Source organism: Fonsecaea multimorphosa, assembly GCF_000836435.1.
Source record: "Fonsecaea multimorphosa CBS 102226 unplaced genomic scaffold supercont1.16, whole genome shotgun sequence".
NCBI lineage: Eukaryota > Fungi > Ascomycota > Eurotiomycetes > Chaetothyriales > Herpotrichiellaceae > Fonsecaea > Fonsecaea multimorphosa.
In genome coordinates, this window is record NW_015971650.1 from 43,487 (window position 1) to 57,780 (window position 14,294).

Here is a 14,294-nt window from a genome sequence, read left to right on the forward strand (position 1 = left end):
CAATGACGCTCGTCCCGGGGGGCCAAGTCAAGCCTTGATCACGTAGAGGATCATCGTTGAGAATGCGACTGACTGGCTCCTTGGTGCAGTTGAGACATAGCCTTCTCCTCTTCCGTCTTCAACCTCTACTCGGTTTCTTTAGGACGGGCCTGTGGAATACTTCCCACGCCGCGAATGATGAAGCGAGCATCTGGCACATCACAACGTGTCCGCGAAACCAATGATGGATTTTGCGTAGTTGACATTTTGCCCTCGGTGCCGAGACCTGCACCTCCGTAAGAGACCATGCCGAAGTAATCCGGTAAGAAGACTACCCCTGTGTTGGTGACATCTGAGTGCCCTGCCAGATAGTCCTGGGAATCAGGGTCGGTGGCAGTTCCCAGTACGACTGTCGTGCCGTCGACGGGCGCAAGGAAAGACGCGGGTTTCGTGAGAAATGCTCTTGAGCTACCTTTGCATGTAAGATCCCCGGAACAAACTAGGAACTCGACCGTGCTGCCCGTTGGGACTATCCCACGCGAGTCCAGTTCATGCAGAACGCTTTGATCGCAATCCAGATCGGGAAACGCGATCGATGGTGCAACTTCACTGGTCTCGAAATCCATGGCTGGCTCCAGTGATAGGAGGCCTTGTCTCTTTCCCCAACCTCCTCCGCCACCTGACACTTTGAAGAGCTTCGCGCCGTGCCATAGAGACTTTAAGGTGCCCGGTTCCTGAGTCTCCTTGTACCCGTTCACGCCCTCTTCAAACGATAATGTCCCTGGAGAACGGATCAGAGCAAACACAAGTAGAGGGCCTCGAGCGATGCTGGCGGGGTTCGACTTGATATATGCCGAAACCGCTTTCTCGAGCTCTTGCGAGGCGGGGACAGCCTCGCCATCGGCCTCAATTTGACGAAGCACATTTCCCATTGATCGTACTACCTTTCTCGACTTCGTTAGTGCGTGAAGCGGAGCAGATCCGCCGTTCACGAAACTGTAATCAGAGCACTGAAGACTTAACTGGAACGATTCGAGATTCTTTCTGCCAAGATAACTGATGGCTGGTTCATCGGAATTAGTGAGTTCAATTCTCCACGAATCTTGGAGAAGCGTTGTTCGTTGTCCATTTACAAAAATGGTGTTGGCCGCAGGCAATGTGACCTGGCGCACGAAGGGCGTCTGATCTGATGTCTGAGCCGGCGAGCTCACTTCAGTGGCGGAGCAGAACTTCAATGTTGCGGTGGTATTGCTCTCTGTGTCGTCACGCACTTCAGATGGGGCATACACAGGTCGCACGTCGGACGCCTCAGAGGTCATAAAGAGTGCAAGTCCTTCGGTGCTAGCTGCGCCTGCGGAATCGCCGTCTGAGCCGCTGGTGGTTCTTGGAGGAACGGGAAGAGCATCAACCACAGCAGTGATGCATTGTATAGTTTCCTCGATGTGCTTTCCCCTTGCAAAGTTTCGACGGCCAGCGTACAACGAAGGCAGGACATGCCGAAGGAAGGCGCCTGGCTCGATCAGAGAAGCCAAGGACGGCGTAACGAACAGGACCAAGATCTTGACCAGAGATTTGTTGTCACAATATCTGGGTAGCTCTGAACGTAACCTTTCCGGATCCTGTCTCCATCAGACAGAGTTTCGGACGCTTCAAGATGAAATCTCCAATGTATACTCACCACAAGGGCCGGGTCTCGAGTCAACCAAGTCACACCTGCTCGGACGGAGCTGAGAGAAGGAAATTGAGCAGTAATATTTGTACCAGAGGAAGACGTGAGGGTTCCAGCTAATGACTTTGATAGCCGGATTCTTCGAAGCACATAATCGTTCAATTTTATTCTTCGCGATAAAGTAGGTTGTGTGTTCCTTTCAGTCAAACAACGTTTGAAGTTGAGCAGACCGGGAAAGTTGGTACGTACTACCAATCTGTGTCGAGAGGCATGGACCAGTACATTGAGCATGACTGGCAGGCCAGAGCGGGTGCCTTTTGGAGGGGTGTGAAAAAGGCTCTGGATCACTCGCGATGATACCCAAAATGAATGATTCGGGTGGTAGTGAAGCCTATCTCAAAAGCATAGAGCTTCTCGGAAGTGCCTGGCAGTCATGCAGTTCATGAAGCTGTTTTTGGGGCCACTAAATGCTGTGTCTGACAATCAGCTGCTTGAGAGGAGATGCAGTAAAACTTTCTGCCAGACGCACACTTTTCTTAGTGCTCCGGCCCCATTCAAGAAAGGGGCTGAGCGCGTACCTGTAGATCGAAATGCTGAGGCAGTCATACGCGGGTGTTTGCCAGCAGGAATGGCCATGAGGAGACATTTGTAAATGATTAAATGATATTTCTGTACTGTCGAGCTTTACTCGTACCACTTTGGCCTGCTCATAATATACATAAAGTAGATGCCAAGGACATGCACTAGCGTCCTCCCATGTCCCGGACGAGAATACCTAGAAAATACATTTCCTGAATGATAACCCTTACCGTCCACGTTTCATATTTCAACAGTCAAATACAAATCACCGCTGCTGGATTTGCTTGGCGTCAATCGGGCCTTCGAGGATGGCGACCGTTGCGGAACGATGAAATTGACTGACCTAGTACTAGAGTTCATGACTTCGTTTAAAGGTGGAGGGACTTGGAGAGGAAAGCTCTTATTACCTCTTGAAGGATTGCTCCCGAGTTCGGTCAGGCTCGGCCTGTGAAGCTTTGATGTGGGAGGAAAGGGAAACTCGATCATCTCATCGGATAAGTATCCATCTGAGGAGGTGGTATCCGTTTGCATAAAGCTCAGCTCGGCGCGGACAAGCTGATCCCTAGTCGGTCGAACAGCCGATGCCGATGCTGGTACGAAAGTTGAGACAGTCGACAGGTTGAGGCTTGCTCGAAGTTGAGCAGGTCTTTCTGCTTGTCTGGATATGGCTGCCGAGCGAGGAACCCGAGGATACCTCAAATCCTTGATGGGGCTCTCTTGCGCAGGTGAGACGCCACGAATGTCGAGAGGAACGAGGGAGGTTGTCGTTGGGTGTGTTTTCATCCCAAGTTGCTTGTGTGATTCTTCAGGCGTTGTATCTTCCTCAATCTCGGTGTAAACGGAGCTGGCGGAACTTTGTCTATCCAGACTACGGCTGACAGGTATAGTTCTTCTGCTCATAGGAGGCAGCGGCACGACTTGTGGTGGCATTGGAGGATTCCGTGGCTGCATAAGAGGCTCCACAGGCGGAGTGTTGATGACCTGAAGAGGGAGTCTTGCTGGGGGCTTCTTCCTCACGACACTTCTGTTTGCATACATTGACGACGCGGGCAGCTTGTGTTCAAGTATTGGAAGGGCAAACTGCGAGGTGGCAGGCGATCGGATCTTAATGGGCGGCGATGATAAGTCAACATTGCCATTGTCGTAAGTTGGGGTCAAGGGAATCCTTGCTGTCTGTCCTGCAGACTTAGCAGGGCTTTCAGGTAACGCAGGCAATCTCAGATTCGGAGGCCGGCCCTGTGGCCGTTTTGACAGTGGTGGTTTCTCTAATACGAAAGGCTGATTGTCGACAAAAACTCGCTCAGGTTCTTGTGGTTTCGTTTCCGACTCGTCCTCAAACTCGGTGACGTTACTGACGGGTCTCTGCGCAGATCTCCTTCGTTCCCTACTAGCTTCGATGTCAAGTGGTGCCGGCCAAAGCATTGCAGAAGGGACCTTGGGTAGTAGCCGAGAGAAGCTCTGCTGAGAAGATGCGCTTACAGGAGAGCGTTCGCCAGGCATCTTTGGAGAGACCGCTATACCTATTTCTTCTGGTCTGATGCTCTTCCGCCAGAAGCTTCTCCTTTTTTCTTCCGCCGGCTGCTGTGGAGCATAGAAGCGACCCAGAGTCTTCGGTACCGTAGGTCCAGTCTCCACATTCTCGAGAGTGGGCGGAGTCTTTTTCTCAGAACCCTGGTTGTTCATGGGCGGTGATGATTCGACCAACCGTGAGCGTCTTTGGCTTCGCCGGCGTTCTTGGCGTCGCTTTCGTATCCAGCACTGAAGAATGAGTAGTCCAATAACAATAACAACGGTGGCAGCACCACCAATGGCTATTCCTGCAATTTGAGGTGTATTGAGACCAGATCTAGTGGGAATCTGTTGCGGTACAGCAACGGCTCCTGATGTCCCGCCGGTTCCAGCAGAGGCACCGGTGGGTTGGCCTAGCCTAGTGTCTGTCGGAGCATCTGTTGCTGCAGGCAGACCTGTGGATGTCAGGGAAGCTGCTGATGTGGCTATAGACGGTGTTGGCATATCTGTTGCCCTCACAATGCTGCTGACATCCTCGGTCGACGTTGGATTACCTATAGTCGCTGGCAGGTTCTCCATGGTGGAAGATATGGTGGTAGAAGATCCGATGATTGTAGCTGTGATGGTTCGAGCGGTCCTCGGTTGAGCCCCTGCTACAGATGTGCAAACCCCGTACACATCCACGTCCTCCTGATCCTGCCCCGTACAGACGGAGACCACGCACTGTACAGATCCCTCGCCGATTGTAAGTCCTGAAAGGTTAGGCTGTGTGCAAAGATATTCAATGTCTGAGGTATTTGCGCATGTGGCATCTGGGTAATTGTGGCTCGCGAACTGTTGAATGCAGTCGATGGCGCAGGGAGGAATAATAGAGAGGAGGGACGGAGGAAGGCAGGTGTTTGTCGACGCCTGTCGGGTATGGAGCTGGCCACCATCGTGAAGATTCGACAACACACTGGACGAGATCCGCATATGGTTACCCATGTCGACGGATCCGCCTTTGTCATCGTTGAGGCGACATGGCTGTCGATGTGGCCGCTTGCGGAAATATTTCTGTGAACGGTCGCTGCACAACACGCGAGCAGGTAAGTAGAATTCAGAGAGAAATGGGTATCAGTATTCAATGACAACGGAGGACCCGTGATCCTCGCGAGAAACACGCGGCGCGAACGAGGAACTGGGCTTCTTTTATTGTTGAGTTTGCCCTTTGGTCTTACCGCACCCCTCGAATAGGGCGAACGTAGAATTTTTGTCCCTGAAAAGGACATACCGACAGAAGCATGACGATGGCGGCTGGAAAATTGATCTGTCATAGGCCGTGTAGCCTGAAACCCCCAGAGCATCATGGTGGACGTGGTCGAATGTGAAGCATTGGATGAAGCATAGTCGCTGAGCCAGCGGTTAGGGATTCTTCTAACCGACGACAAGGGCCGTCACGTGACGGAATCCTCCCCTGGCGAACCCGGATGGGGGAATGGTCGTAGGGTTCGGATATGAGCGGCGGCTACAGGGCGCTTCAAGGCAGTTGGGATGATTGGCATTGTACGAGGAGATTGCTGCGTAATGATGTCGAACCTTTTGGGAATATATCACCATTGAGTATCCTTTTTCTCGCTGCGAACCCCTTTCTGTTCGACGTGAAGTCTCCTTATTCTCTGGACTCGCAGCCAGCACTCTCCGTCGGGAAGATTCTTTCTCACCAGCTCTGCTCACGCTACCACAACAGCCCTCTGCGAACAGGATTTTGTCATCCTGCTACGGGACAGCAAGGGTATTCCCCTAATCATGTCGAGGTTAGATTGCTAGTCACTTAATCCAGCCCTAGATGACGCACATGAACCATTGAAACGTTTCTCAAAACGGGTTATCAGGCTTCCGCAGTCTCTAGATTGACATTTAGGAGGCTCGGATAGGGCAGTTCCGAGGGTTGTCCTCAGTCTCACCATCTCCTGCCGTGCTGTTAGACTAGTAGAAGCGACCTCATCCACAGATGGTCAAAGAATTAAGGGTGGGAAGTTGATGAATGGAGCAGGATGTAAAATGTGTCTCATTATGCTGAATTAAGGCCTCTGCGTCCAAACCACGTACAGCAAAAGCGACCTCTGTGCGCCGAAGTGGGACGAAAAGGCTCCCATCCGTCCAGCAAACAAGTCGGTGCAATGGCCCAGGTCACACCATCCTATCCAGTCTCCATACCCGGTTCATGCCGGCTGAATCTTTGTGCTTTCCTTGTGAGATCGATCTCGTGCCGAAATGAGATGGCGGGCAGAACGACGAATGTCTTTTGTATCGTGCTCTGAGAATGAAAAGCAGGTGCGGGGATATCAAGATACGCCGAGGTGGTGTCGGTCCTCGACAGATATGCAAGGGTGTCGACGGTTGATGGTACGAAAATTAGGTTCTCATGGCTCAGTACTTCAGGATAATGTAGCTGTTGCAGGGTCAGTAACTTCGGCTCAGGGTGAGGTTGAGCTGGCGCGTCCTTAACGTACAGAGCATGGATGATACCCGGGATATAACCCAGGATCGTCAACAGGATGTTGATGAAAAAGTCGGCATTGCAACCTCGCTCGAGGAAGACACCGAGGGGAGGGAGGATGATGGCAAGAATGATCTTGCAAATGTCGCTGGAACCAGATGGTCAGCTCTGCGGGCGCAATGCGCGGAAGGGGACGGAAGTTGGATCAAGAGACTTACGATGCTGTGAAAGGCATGTTGACTCGATTAGAGAGGTCTGGATAAGACTTGTTTGAGTAGATTTAATGGGCGTGAAATGCAAAGCTTGCGAGCAAAAAGCGACAGTCTTGAGGGACAAGGGAGGTGGTAAGAAAGGAAGATTGTGTGATGGCGGAGATACAAGACACTTTTAGATGAGTCCTGCGGATGGCTGGGGAGGCGGAGGCAATCACTTACGAGTAGTAACTGGGCAGCAGGCACAGTGACTCGGATTACGAACAGGGCACGCCTGGCGCCGGGCAAGCATCATCCTGCCCACCTACTGCCTGCCATTTCGGCTGAAGCAAGCCTCCTAACCTTGTTTAACCTGGGGCCCTTCTAGGCACTGTCCATGGCAATTCAGGTCCTTGATTGCAGCCACCCATGACGTCTGTTTCAGCGCCAATCATTCCTTGGCGAGCCTTTTTCCTTTCATTCTCTCTCCACTCCGGCCTCGTATTACCCAATCAGCACCTGAACCAGGAGATTGCCTCTTCGTAGGTACCCCAGCATTGGTCTATCATCGTCCATGCACCGCCACAGACTGTGGCTTGAGAATCCCGTGATCTCCGTCGCCCTGCCACTCTTTTCCCCTTCCATTCCGCCATTCCGTCATCTTGCAATCACTTTGACGTGGAATGTTGTGGCTCATGCAACGAAGACTTCGGCGTGAAACCCTCACGAGACTCATTTCAACGTGGTAAGCTCAATCTTCAGGCACCGGGCATCAGGATGCGCCAAAGCTGATCATTCGCCCAGACTTACTCAGATCTGTTCCCGCTCACGCGATGCCGAGGAAGGGCGAAATGCTATACGAGGATGGAGAGGACATCAATGAAGACGCATTTCGTCATCATGGAAGATGATAGTTGTTCTATATCGAGTAACAAGCAACCCACTGAAAACAAATCAGCCTTCACGTGAACCATCTGTCTGATTTCATCACTTGTCCGGGCCGATCGGGTCGCTAATGGAGTTTTCGGGGTACTATTGCAATACTTGCAATTGGGATGGTATCAACCGCAGTCACGAGTTAATTAATACGGAATCTAAAAACGCTCACCAATCCGTACGATGGCTGTTACGCCCACTATCTCGAATGTCTTTTCGGCGGGTTTGGGCCGGACCAACAATGGTTTAGCCGAGGGAGAAGCAAGCGAGCCAACTGTCTCCCTCGCTTCTTCGATCCATCTTTCGGTTCCAGCCCACCAAAAAGGATGCCATTGTGCCTGTGGTGCCTACGGTACGGTTCCCCAAGATCGTTGCTAGGGCAGGCTGCGGGCTAATTATTATGTCTTCCACTTCGGATCTCCCCCTCTTCTCCCTTGATTGAGGATAATTGACTTTGACCCAGTGTGAGTTGCTGGAGCAATGAGTCCATCCTCGACGAAGCCCCAGTTCCTTCGAACTCTCCCGTCCACCTCCTCACTCAAGCCGACAAAAGACAAGCCTCGACTCTATATCGTCCTCTATCCGCGGAGTGCCTCATCCACGAATTCTTCCTTTCGCAACGCCCTTAGCTGCGACTCTTATCACTGGTCTATCGTTGTCGGTCCTCAGACTGCTCGGCGAACTGACCAGGGAATTCGCTATCATGTAGCTCACCTCGACCACAACACACACAGACACTTTTACGAGGAACAGGACATCCCTTCGAATCCCATTGCCAAAAGCGCTCTGGTTCGTGTAGCCGTGTGCAAGGTCACAGACGAAGAGCGGCTTCAGTCTATTCTTCGAGATCTCCCAATCCCAGCGGACGATTCGGCGTTCAATTGTCTCACCTGGGTCCGCGAAGCATTCTGCAAACTCCACGAAGATGGGAAATCTGTGAAGAGTTATCTTAATGCAGAGGATTGGCAAGCCGTGGAGACGTGCGCCCGGAAGTACTGCAAGCGGAAGAGAGATGCGGGTAGGTTCCAAGAAGGCAACGCTCTTCTCAACAACAATGGCGGCGACGCTGCGTGGAGCGTGGACAAGATCAGTACCTTCAATTTTTGGGAAAATCGTGAGACTACGGCCTAGGCGCGAGGAAGACCATTCAAATTTTTGCGGAACCAGATGTCCGAGATAGGTGTTACCGATCGGAAGACGATGCTGAGCGGACCTTGGGCTTGTGCCGCTACTCGAGGAGACTGCCCTATAACCTGACACGAGTCTCTCGAGACACAGCTGCCTACCAATACTGCGATGGAGCAACTACCACATTTTGGGATTCTGTGAGTTTCACAACCGGAGCGGCGCATGACTGCTTACCAATGGTCGCATCAACGAGGAAATCCAAAGCATCAAAAGATCCGCCGTGGCCATGACGAACCGGCAGACAACCGATTATGGTATCCCAGAAAAGAGGTGAGCTTGGAGGAGAAGGAGGGGATTTAAGGAGCGCACCCGCTTTGTGCTTTCCTCTTCTTAAACCGACTACCCCCAGCCTGCACATCCTACATATACATTATGATATATATGAAAATTAGCGTTATCCAAGTAGCTTTGTGCCATTCTACCTGCGCACGAAGGTGTAGTTTGCAAATTACCAGACTTCCTACACATATAGAACGCAGAAGGCAGAAATAGCCGTTGCACATGCACATTGCCAATTACCTACTCAGGTAGCCATCTGCCGGTTTGCAAAGTTGTGGGGGCAGGGTGGTGTCGTACAGGGAGTAGACACACACTTGCCGACATAACATGACTGTATGCGAACGAAGCACAAATCCCCCACAGCCAAAAGGGTAGTTAGCAGAACACATACGGCATTTACATTGGCCCATTGAGCTTGGTATCGAGCAGCCAGATACCTGCACTGGCACTATCCTGTCCACAACTTCGAGCCTGCAGCGCTTATCTTTGACACTCAAGGGCTACCAAGATGTCATGTTGACTGGACGGGCACCGATATTCGCATGAAACCGCCCTGCCAACTGGCTAGGTCGCGGGAGTCGTCTACCAGGATAACTTGTACTCTGGATGAGCGCGGCAATCCGTCCTTCCTATGGTATTCTTGTAAAAGGACCTTTCCGTATTGAATTCTCTCAATTGCAATTGTAACGGTGACTGTTCGTCTACTTCTGTATATGCAGATGTCCCACGAGTATTCCCAATGCTATTTGTGCTGACAATATCGAAAAGAGAGCCCAGCTTGAGCCGGACAAACGAGGGCAGCACGGGATCGAGACTTCAAAGGCCAAAAATATCCCCATTCAAAAACACATTGACAGTTTCCATGTTCATGGCCCGTGACGAGATTCCCCGGTCCCAGATCCCTCAAGCCCAAGCCCATGACCAGACCCAGACCCAGACCCAACCCCGAGACAGGTGATGAATTCCCTACCCATTCCCCTCCCAGGAGCAAATCCAGTATACCGCCATATGCAGGCCGTGAAAACGCCGCGTAGCAACGCTACCATTCCGTTGCAGACAAACGAAGAAATCGCAGTTCCCTCAGGCATGTCAGTCTCCTCCGAGATTTGGATGCCACTCCAAATCTTCTAGACTCATCATTCCTCCTTTAAAGACCACGAAGCATGACAGTCCGCTCTCCTTCCAACTTGGCCGCATTGCGATCCTTGTCTGCTTTTCTGGCGTTCTCAAGCCCTTCGCAGTTATGAGACTCTAACATACGGTGCTTTCCGCAGAAACGCTTCTGACAAAAGCCGCAGTCTCCCACGATCGGTTGCGCCGGCGCTTTGCATCCATCTTTGGAACACCGGGGTTTGTTCGACTTCCTTTTTGTGGGTGTAGCCGCGCCCGAAGGTATTGGTGTTGACGACGTGGATGATGATGTAGACGTTGAGGGTTGAGCGGTATTTATATCCGTTGCTAGCGGTTGTGATTGAGGTTGTGATGCATCTGTGGGAGTGCTACTTCGTGACGGCGAAGACAGCTTGAGTGTTGATGATTCTTGTAGCTTGAGCTCTCCCACCGTGGTTGATGGTTCTAGAGGCATCCCGTCAAACATCAGCTGAACGTCGGCTGGCAGGTTCGTGGAGGCAGAGAGGAACTCCAGCACGTTGGAGACGGTGTGAACCGGCCGGACATTCAGTTTGATTGCTGCCAAGGGACTTGGTTAGTTTTCATCGTGAAACAGATCGGGTAGCCCGCGAGAGCATGCTTACTCTTTTCGCCGCTGATTTGCACCTGGATGGCCATGTTATCAGCTGGGAGCTCTTTGCTGGTGTTGGAGGTTGCAGAGCCGGATCGTGAGCGATTCATGTTGAATATAGGATTTGGTGTGAAAGAGGATGGGTTGAGGATCAGAGGATTTTTATCTGGAGGAGACTTGGAAGTTGGGGATGGAGACCTCGAAGATCAAGCGCAGGTAACCAGGCTCGTGACCGATGACGAATGGAGAACGGGCTAGGATTGAGTGTGATTTTAGTGTAAGAGATAGCGTGATGGTGGTTAGAGGTGGAGAGGATAGGCTGCAGAGGATGGTCTGGCTGTGTTTGTGGTTTCAACGGCAGTTGGATTGAGGGTGGTGGTAGTAGTGAAGATAGAAGGAAGAAACAAGATAGTGATTTTGGTGCAGATGAGGCGTGGTAATGTACTGCCTGGGTAGTAGCGAGTTTGCTAGTCAGATGGACAATCAACCAGGGGACAAGGCCACAAGATGAGGCGTGGCTACTCGCAGTTAGTCGTCTGTTGAACTAGTGACAAAGGTGGCTGCTTGGGATTTGAGGCAATGGCCACGGTCCACGGAGGGGTCCTCAGATTGTGGGCGTGCAGGTGGATACAGGGATGGGATGACGGGATCCAGTGGCTCGGAGTTTGACAACGAGCGGATGGCGGATGGCGGATGGCGGATGGGAAGTACGGAGAAAGGGACTTGACCCAAGTTTGAGCCACCGGGTACCCAGCAACCTAGCAGCGCAAAGCGAAGGACCTCCTGGCCCTGGGGGACCCTCTGAGGAGATCAAATCACAGCCAAATAAGTGGAACCCGTAGAAGACAGTCGCAGCTCCAAGAAACAAGAGGCCGAAGAAGAGCGAGATAAGTCCAAGGTACGGACGAGGGAAGACTGCGCTGCGCAGGGCCGGAAGGGGCGAGAGGCAAAGAGCACAGCGGGAAAGGCGCAACCGAAAGACAAGAGATGTGGATGGAGATGCGGCAAAAGTTTCAGCAAGACGCTCAGTCCGAGCTGATGGGCGACGATGATCGTGCATATAATAATGTTAATAAGCTCCAGTCGTTCCTCAATCCGTTGTCGTTGCGATGTTTGTTGCGCTCGGAGCGACGAAGCCACGGAGCCAACCACGGACAAGTCACCTGTAGCGACTGGTGCGTAGGTACATACCTAGTAGCTTCGTGAATCTTGAATCGTTCATGTAAAAGGCACTGAGGTAGCTATGGCGTCTCCTGTTTGCAGATGCACATCCTCCTCTCGCTCTGCTGTATACAACCCAAAGTCCTCCTGGTCTCTCTTTCTCAAGCCGGTTCGTTCTGCCCTTCAAGCCGCCAGACCCGGACGGTGGTGACGGAATCAGTCAACTCAATTTGTTCAGCGGCCTTTCCCCTTGGAGGTCCAGATCGCCGGTCTCAACGCTTGGGTGTCTGACCTGTCCGTGCGCTTGTCGCTGTGTCTCAGCAATTTCCACGCAACCAGCAAAACGGCCTCGCACATGGACAACAAAAACTTTGAGGAGTCTGACCAACCACCAGCATGCCTCGACACAATTGCATTGTTGGCACCTGTAGCTGGCTGCGACGCAGCCTTCCTCACTTGGTATGCAGCTTTCATTAGTCTGGATCTCTTCAAAGCAGTTTGGTTGGCTTCCTCCGAAAGCGGCATGCGACCTCGCTTCTGCCTCTCATTCGGATTCGGTCTGTTTCGCTGCAGAAGAGACAAAAGTCGTATCTGTGGCGGCCACACTTTTGCTCCAGGTCTCTTATGCGAACGGTATCTACCGTTATCGTGAAATAACCTTTTCAACAGTCAAGCTGACCTTCCTGCCACCTAATAATTTTCGGGTCATGTGCTGGGAGGGACAGTCCGCAAGTTCCTGGCGAGCGCTGGCCATGCTCGATCTGCACTTGAACCTGGACCCTGCATGTTCCCAATCCCCTGGCAGCGGGCTCTTTGCTTGGTTGGTCCTATCCCAGAAAGTCGAAGGGAATTGTCCGCCCAAGAGCGTAAGCTGGAGTCTGGCTCACCCAACGACCCAAATATGCGACATCGGCCCACCACGCTACTCCGCTGCACAAGAAACATCCCGGTCAAACATGCTTCAAACATCACTACATGCCTTCAGAAAGCTCGTTCCAAGTATCCGTTCCACATGCTGCCATCATTCCAGTGGGTAATCGTGGTCGTCGTATATGCCAACTCTTCGCCCTCGTGCCATCATTAACCCTAAGACTTTTGATCCGGATCTCGGCCTATAGTTACCATCTTAGGCACCATCAGCTTTCTTTTCTCCGGCGTCTGGGTCAAGGTAATCGTCCTTCTCCGCTGCCTCATATTCACCAATCAAACCCATCACAACCTCTTTGGCTTCATCGAATTCGGCCAGCCCTTCAGCAAACGGGGCTTCCTTCTTATACTGCTCCAAATAGGCATTTCGTTTCCGCATTTTCTCATACTGCACCACTATTCTCCGGAAAAGAGTAGCAACGCTGGTGTGGTTCGCGAGCATGAGACCCGAGACTCGGTGCGTATTTGGTAGGTACGGGGATTTCTTGGTCAGAGCCACCTGAATTGAGGCCGGACCCCAGGGTATGAAATTTGCCATTCGCCGTTCTCGAATTCGCAGAAGAGACTTGTGGACGTCGGTCGGGTCGGCTTCGCCTTGAATGATGTTGAGGATTGAAATGTAGCAAGAAGATTTTGAGGGTGTAATGGATACCATTCGATTCTTGGGTTGGAGAAGGCGTCGCATTACATCAAGCACTGTTGTCTTGCGCACGGTTTTGGCCTGGTCCACATTGTCCCCGGTGAAAGGAGTGTAGGCGGTCATCAGGAAGTGGCATCGCGGCGTAGGTATCAGAGATGCAATGATTCCCACCAGATCATTGTGCATGTATCCAGGGTATCTCAGTGTCGTTGTAGAAGCCGACATGACCGTTGACACCAATTGATTCGTCTGCTGAAAGGAGGGTTCTTGGACGTGCAGTCTTTCGGATGCAATGCTCGATAGAGCACCGTTATCCAGAACCACAACGCAGTCAGCGTTCTGAGTCAACCGTCGCATGGTGAGCAGGCTGTTGTAGGGATTTACCACCACATCGCCAGTCGCAGTATCCGGGAACACTGAGTATGTCTGGATGATCTTCTTGGGAAACCGATCATTCATGCGCTCAAGGAGGTATGACCCAAGGCCTGACCCAGTGCCACCGGCAATGGAATGGAGGAGCATGAATCCCTCAAGAGAGTCACTGCCGTCGGCCTCTCGATCAATCATATCAAAAATCTCTTCTTGGACCCTCTCGCCAGCCGCGTATCCCGCTGCCCAGTTGTTTCCTGCGCCCATTCCATGTTCGCCGATGAAGAAATTCTCCGGGTTGTAAATGTTTTTGTAAGGGCCGCTTTGGATGCTGTTAATGACTCGCGGTTCGAGATCGATGAGGATGGCTCGGGGAATGTAACGTGTGTCGTCGCTCTGGTAGAAGAAAACGTCTTTGCGGTCACCACCTTCGGTAGCGAAGTCTTCGAGGTTTCCGTCGCGGGAAATCCCATGTTCTTGACATAATTGCTGCCAGAACCGAGAGCCGATGGCGTTCCCGCACTGGCCTGCCTGGATAGTGATGATCTCGCGAGGCATTATTACAGGACTTGGTCAACAGGCAGGTAGAGGGATGGCAGTGACCAACGGTAAACAGAAACTGAAGGTCGACGCGTGAAATCTACGCG

The 14,294-nt window shown here is 52.0% G+C and overlaps 6 protein-coding genes across 6 annotated transcripts; 1 reads left to right on the forward strand and 5 right to left on the reverse strand.

Annotated features, from left to right (window-relative positions):
- Positions 1-125: 125 nt before the first annotated feature.
- Z520_07649 (uncharacterized protein) lies at positions 126-1,939 on the reverse strand (the record flags this gene model as incomplete). The annotated part of the gene is made up of 2 exons (XM_016778146.1): positions 126-1,598; positions 1,658-1,939. The coding sequence occupies 2 exons, from the start codon at positions 1,937-1,939 to the stop codon at positions 126-128; spliced, it is 1,755 nt and encodes a 584-aa protein (XP_016630506.1).
- Positions 1,940-2,467: 528 nt separating this feature from the next.
- Positions 2,468-4,315, reverse strand: Z520_07650 (uncharacterized protein; the record flags this gene model as incomplete). The annotated part of the gene is made up of 1 exon (XM_016778147.1): positions 2,468-4,315. The coding sequence occupies one exon, from the start codon at positions 4,313-4,315 to the stop codon at positions 2,468-2,470; it is 1,848 nt and encodes a 615-aa protein (XP_016630507.1).
- A 1,830-nt stretch (positions 4,316-6,145) lies between these two features.
- On the reverse strand, positions 6,146-6,450 carry Z520_07651 (plasma membrane proteolipid 3; the record flags this gene model as incomplete). Its single annotated transcript, XM_016778148.1, has 3 exons — positions 6,146-6,167; positions 6,229-6,363; positions 6,434-6,450. 3 exons carry the CDS (start codon positions 6,448-6,450, stop codon positions 6,146-6,148), a joined length of 174 nt encoding a protein of 57 aa, XP_016630508.1.
- A 1,372-nt stretch (positions 6,451-7,822) lies between these two features.
- On the forward strand, positions 7,823-8,473 carry Z520_07652 (uncharacterized protein; the record flags this gene model as incomplete). Its single annotated transcript, XM_016778149.1, has 1 exon — positions 7,823-8,473. One exon carries the CDS (start codon positions 7,823-7,825, stop codon positions 8,471-8,473), a length of 651 nt encoding a protein of 216 aa, XP_016630509.1.
- A 1,483-nt stretch (positions 8,474-9,956) lies between these two features.
- On the reverse strand, positions 9,957-10,660 carry Z520_07653 (uncharacterized protein; the record flags this gene model as incomplete). Its single annotated transcript, XM_016778150.1, has 2 exons — positions 9,957-10,498; positions 10,564-10,660. 2 exons carry the CDS (start codon positions 10,658-10,660, stop codon positions 9,957-9,959), a joined length of 639 nt encoding a protein of 212 aa, XP_016630510.1.
- Positions 10,661-12,837: 2,177 nt separating this feature from the next.
- On the reverse strand, positions 12,838-14,205 carry Z520_07654 (tubulin gamma chain; the record flags this gene model as incomplete). The annotated part of the gene is made up of 1 exon (XM_016778151.1): positions 12,838-14,205. One exon carries the CDS (start codon positions 14,203-14,205, stop codon positions 12,838-12,840), a length of 1,368 nt encoding a protein of 455 aa, XP_016630511.1.
- Positions 14,206-14,294: the final 89 nt, after the last annotated feature.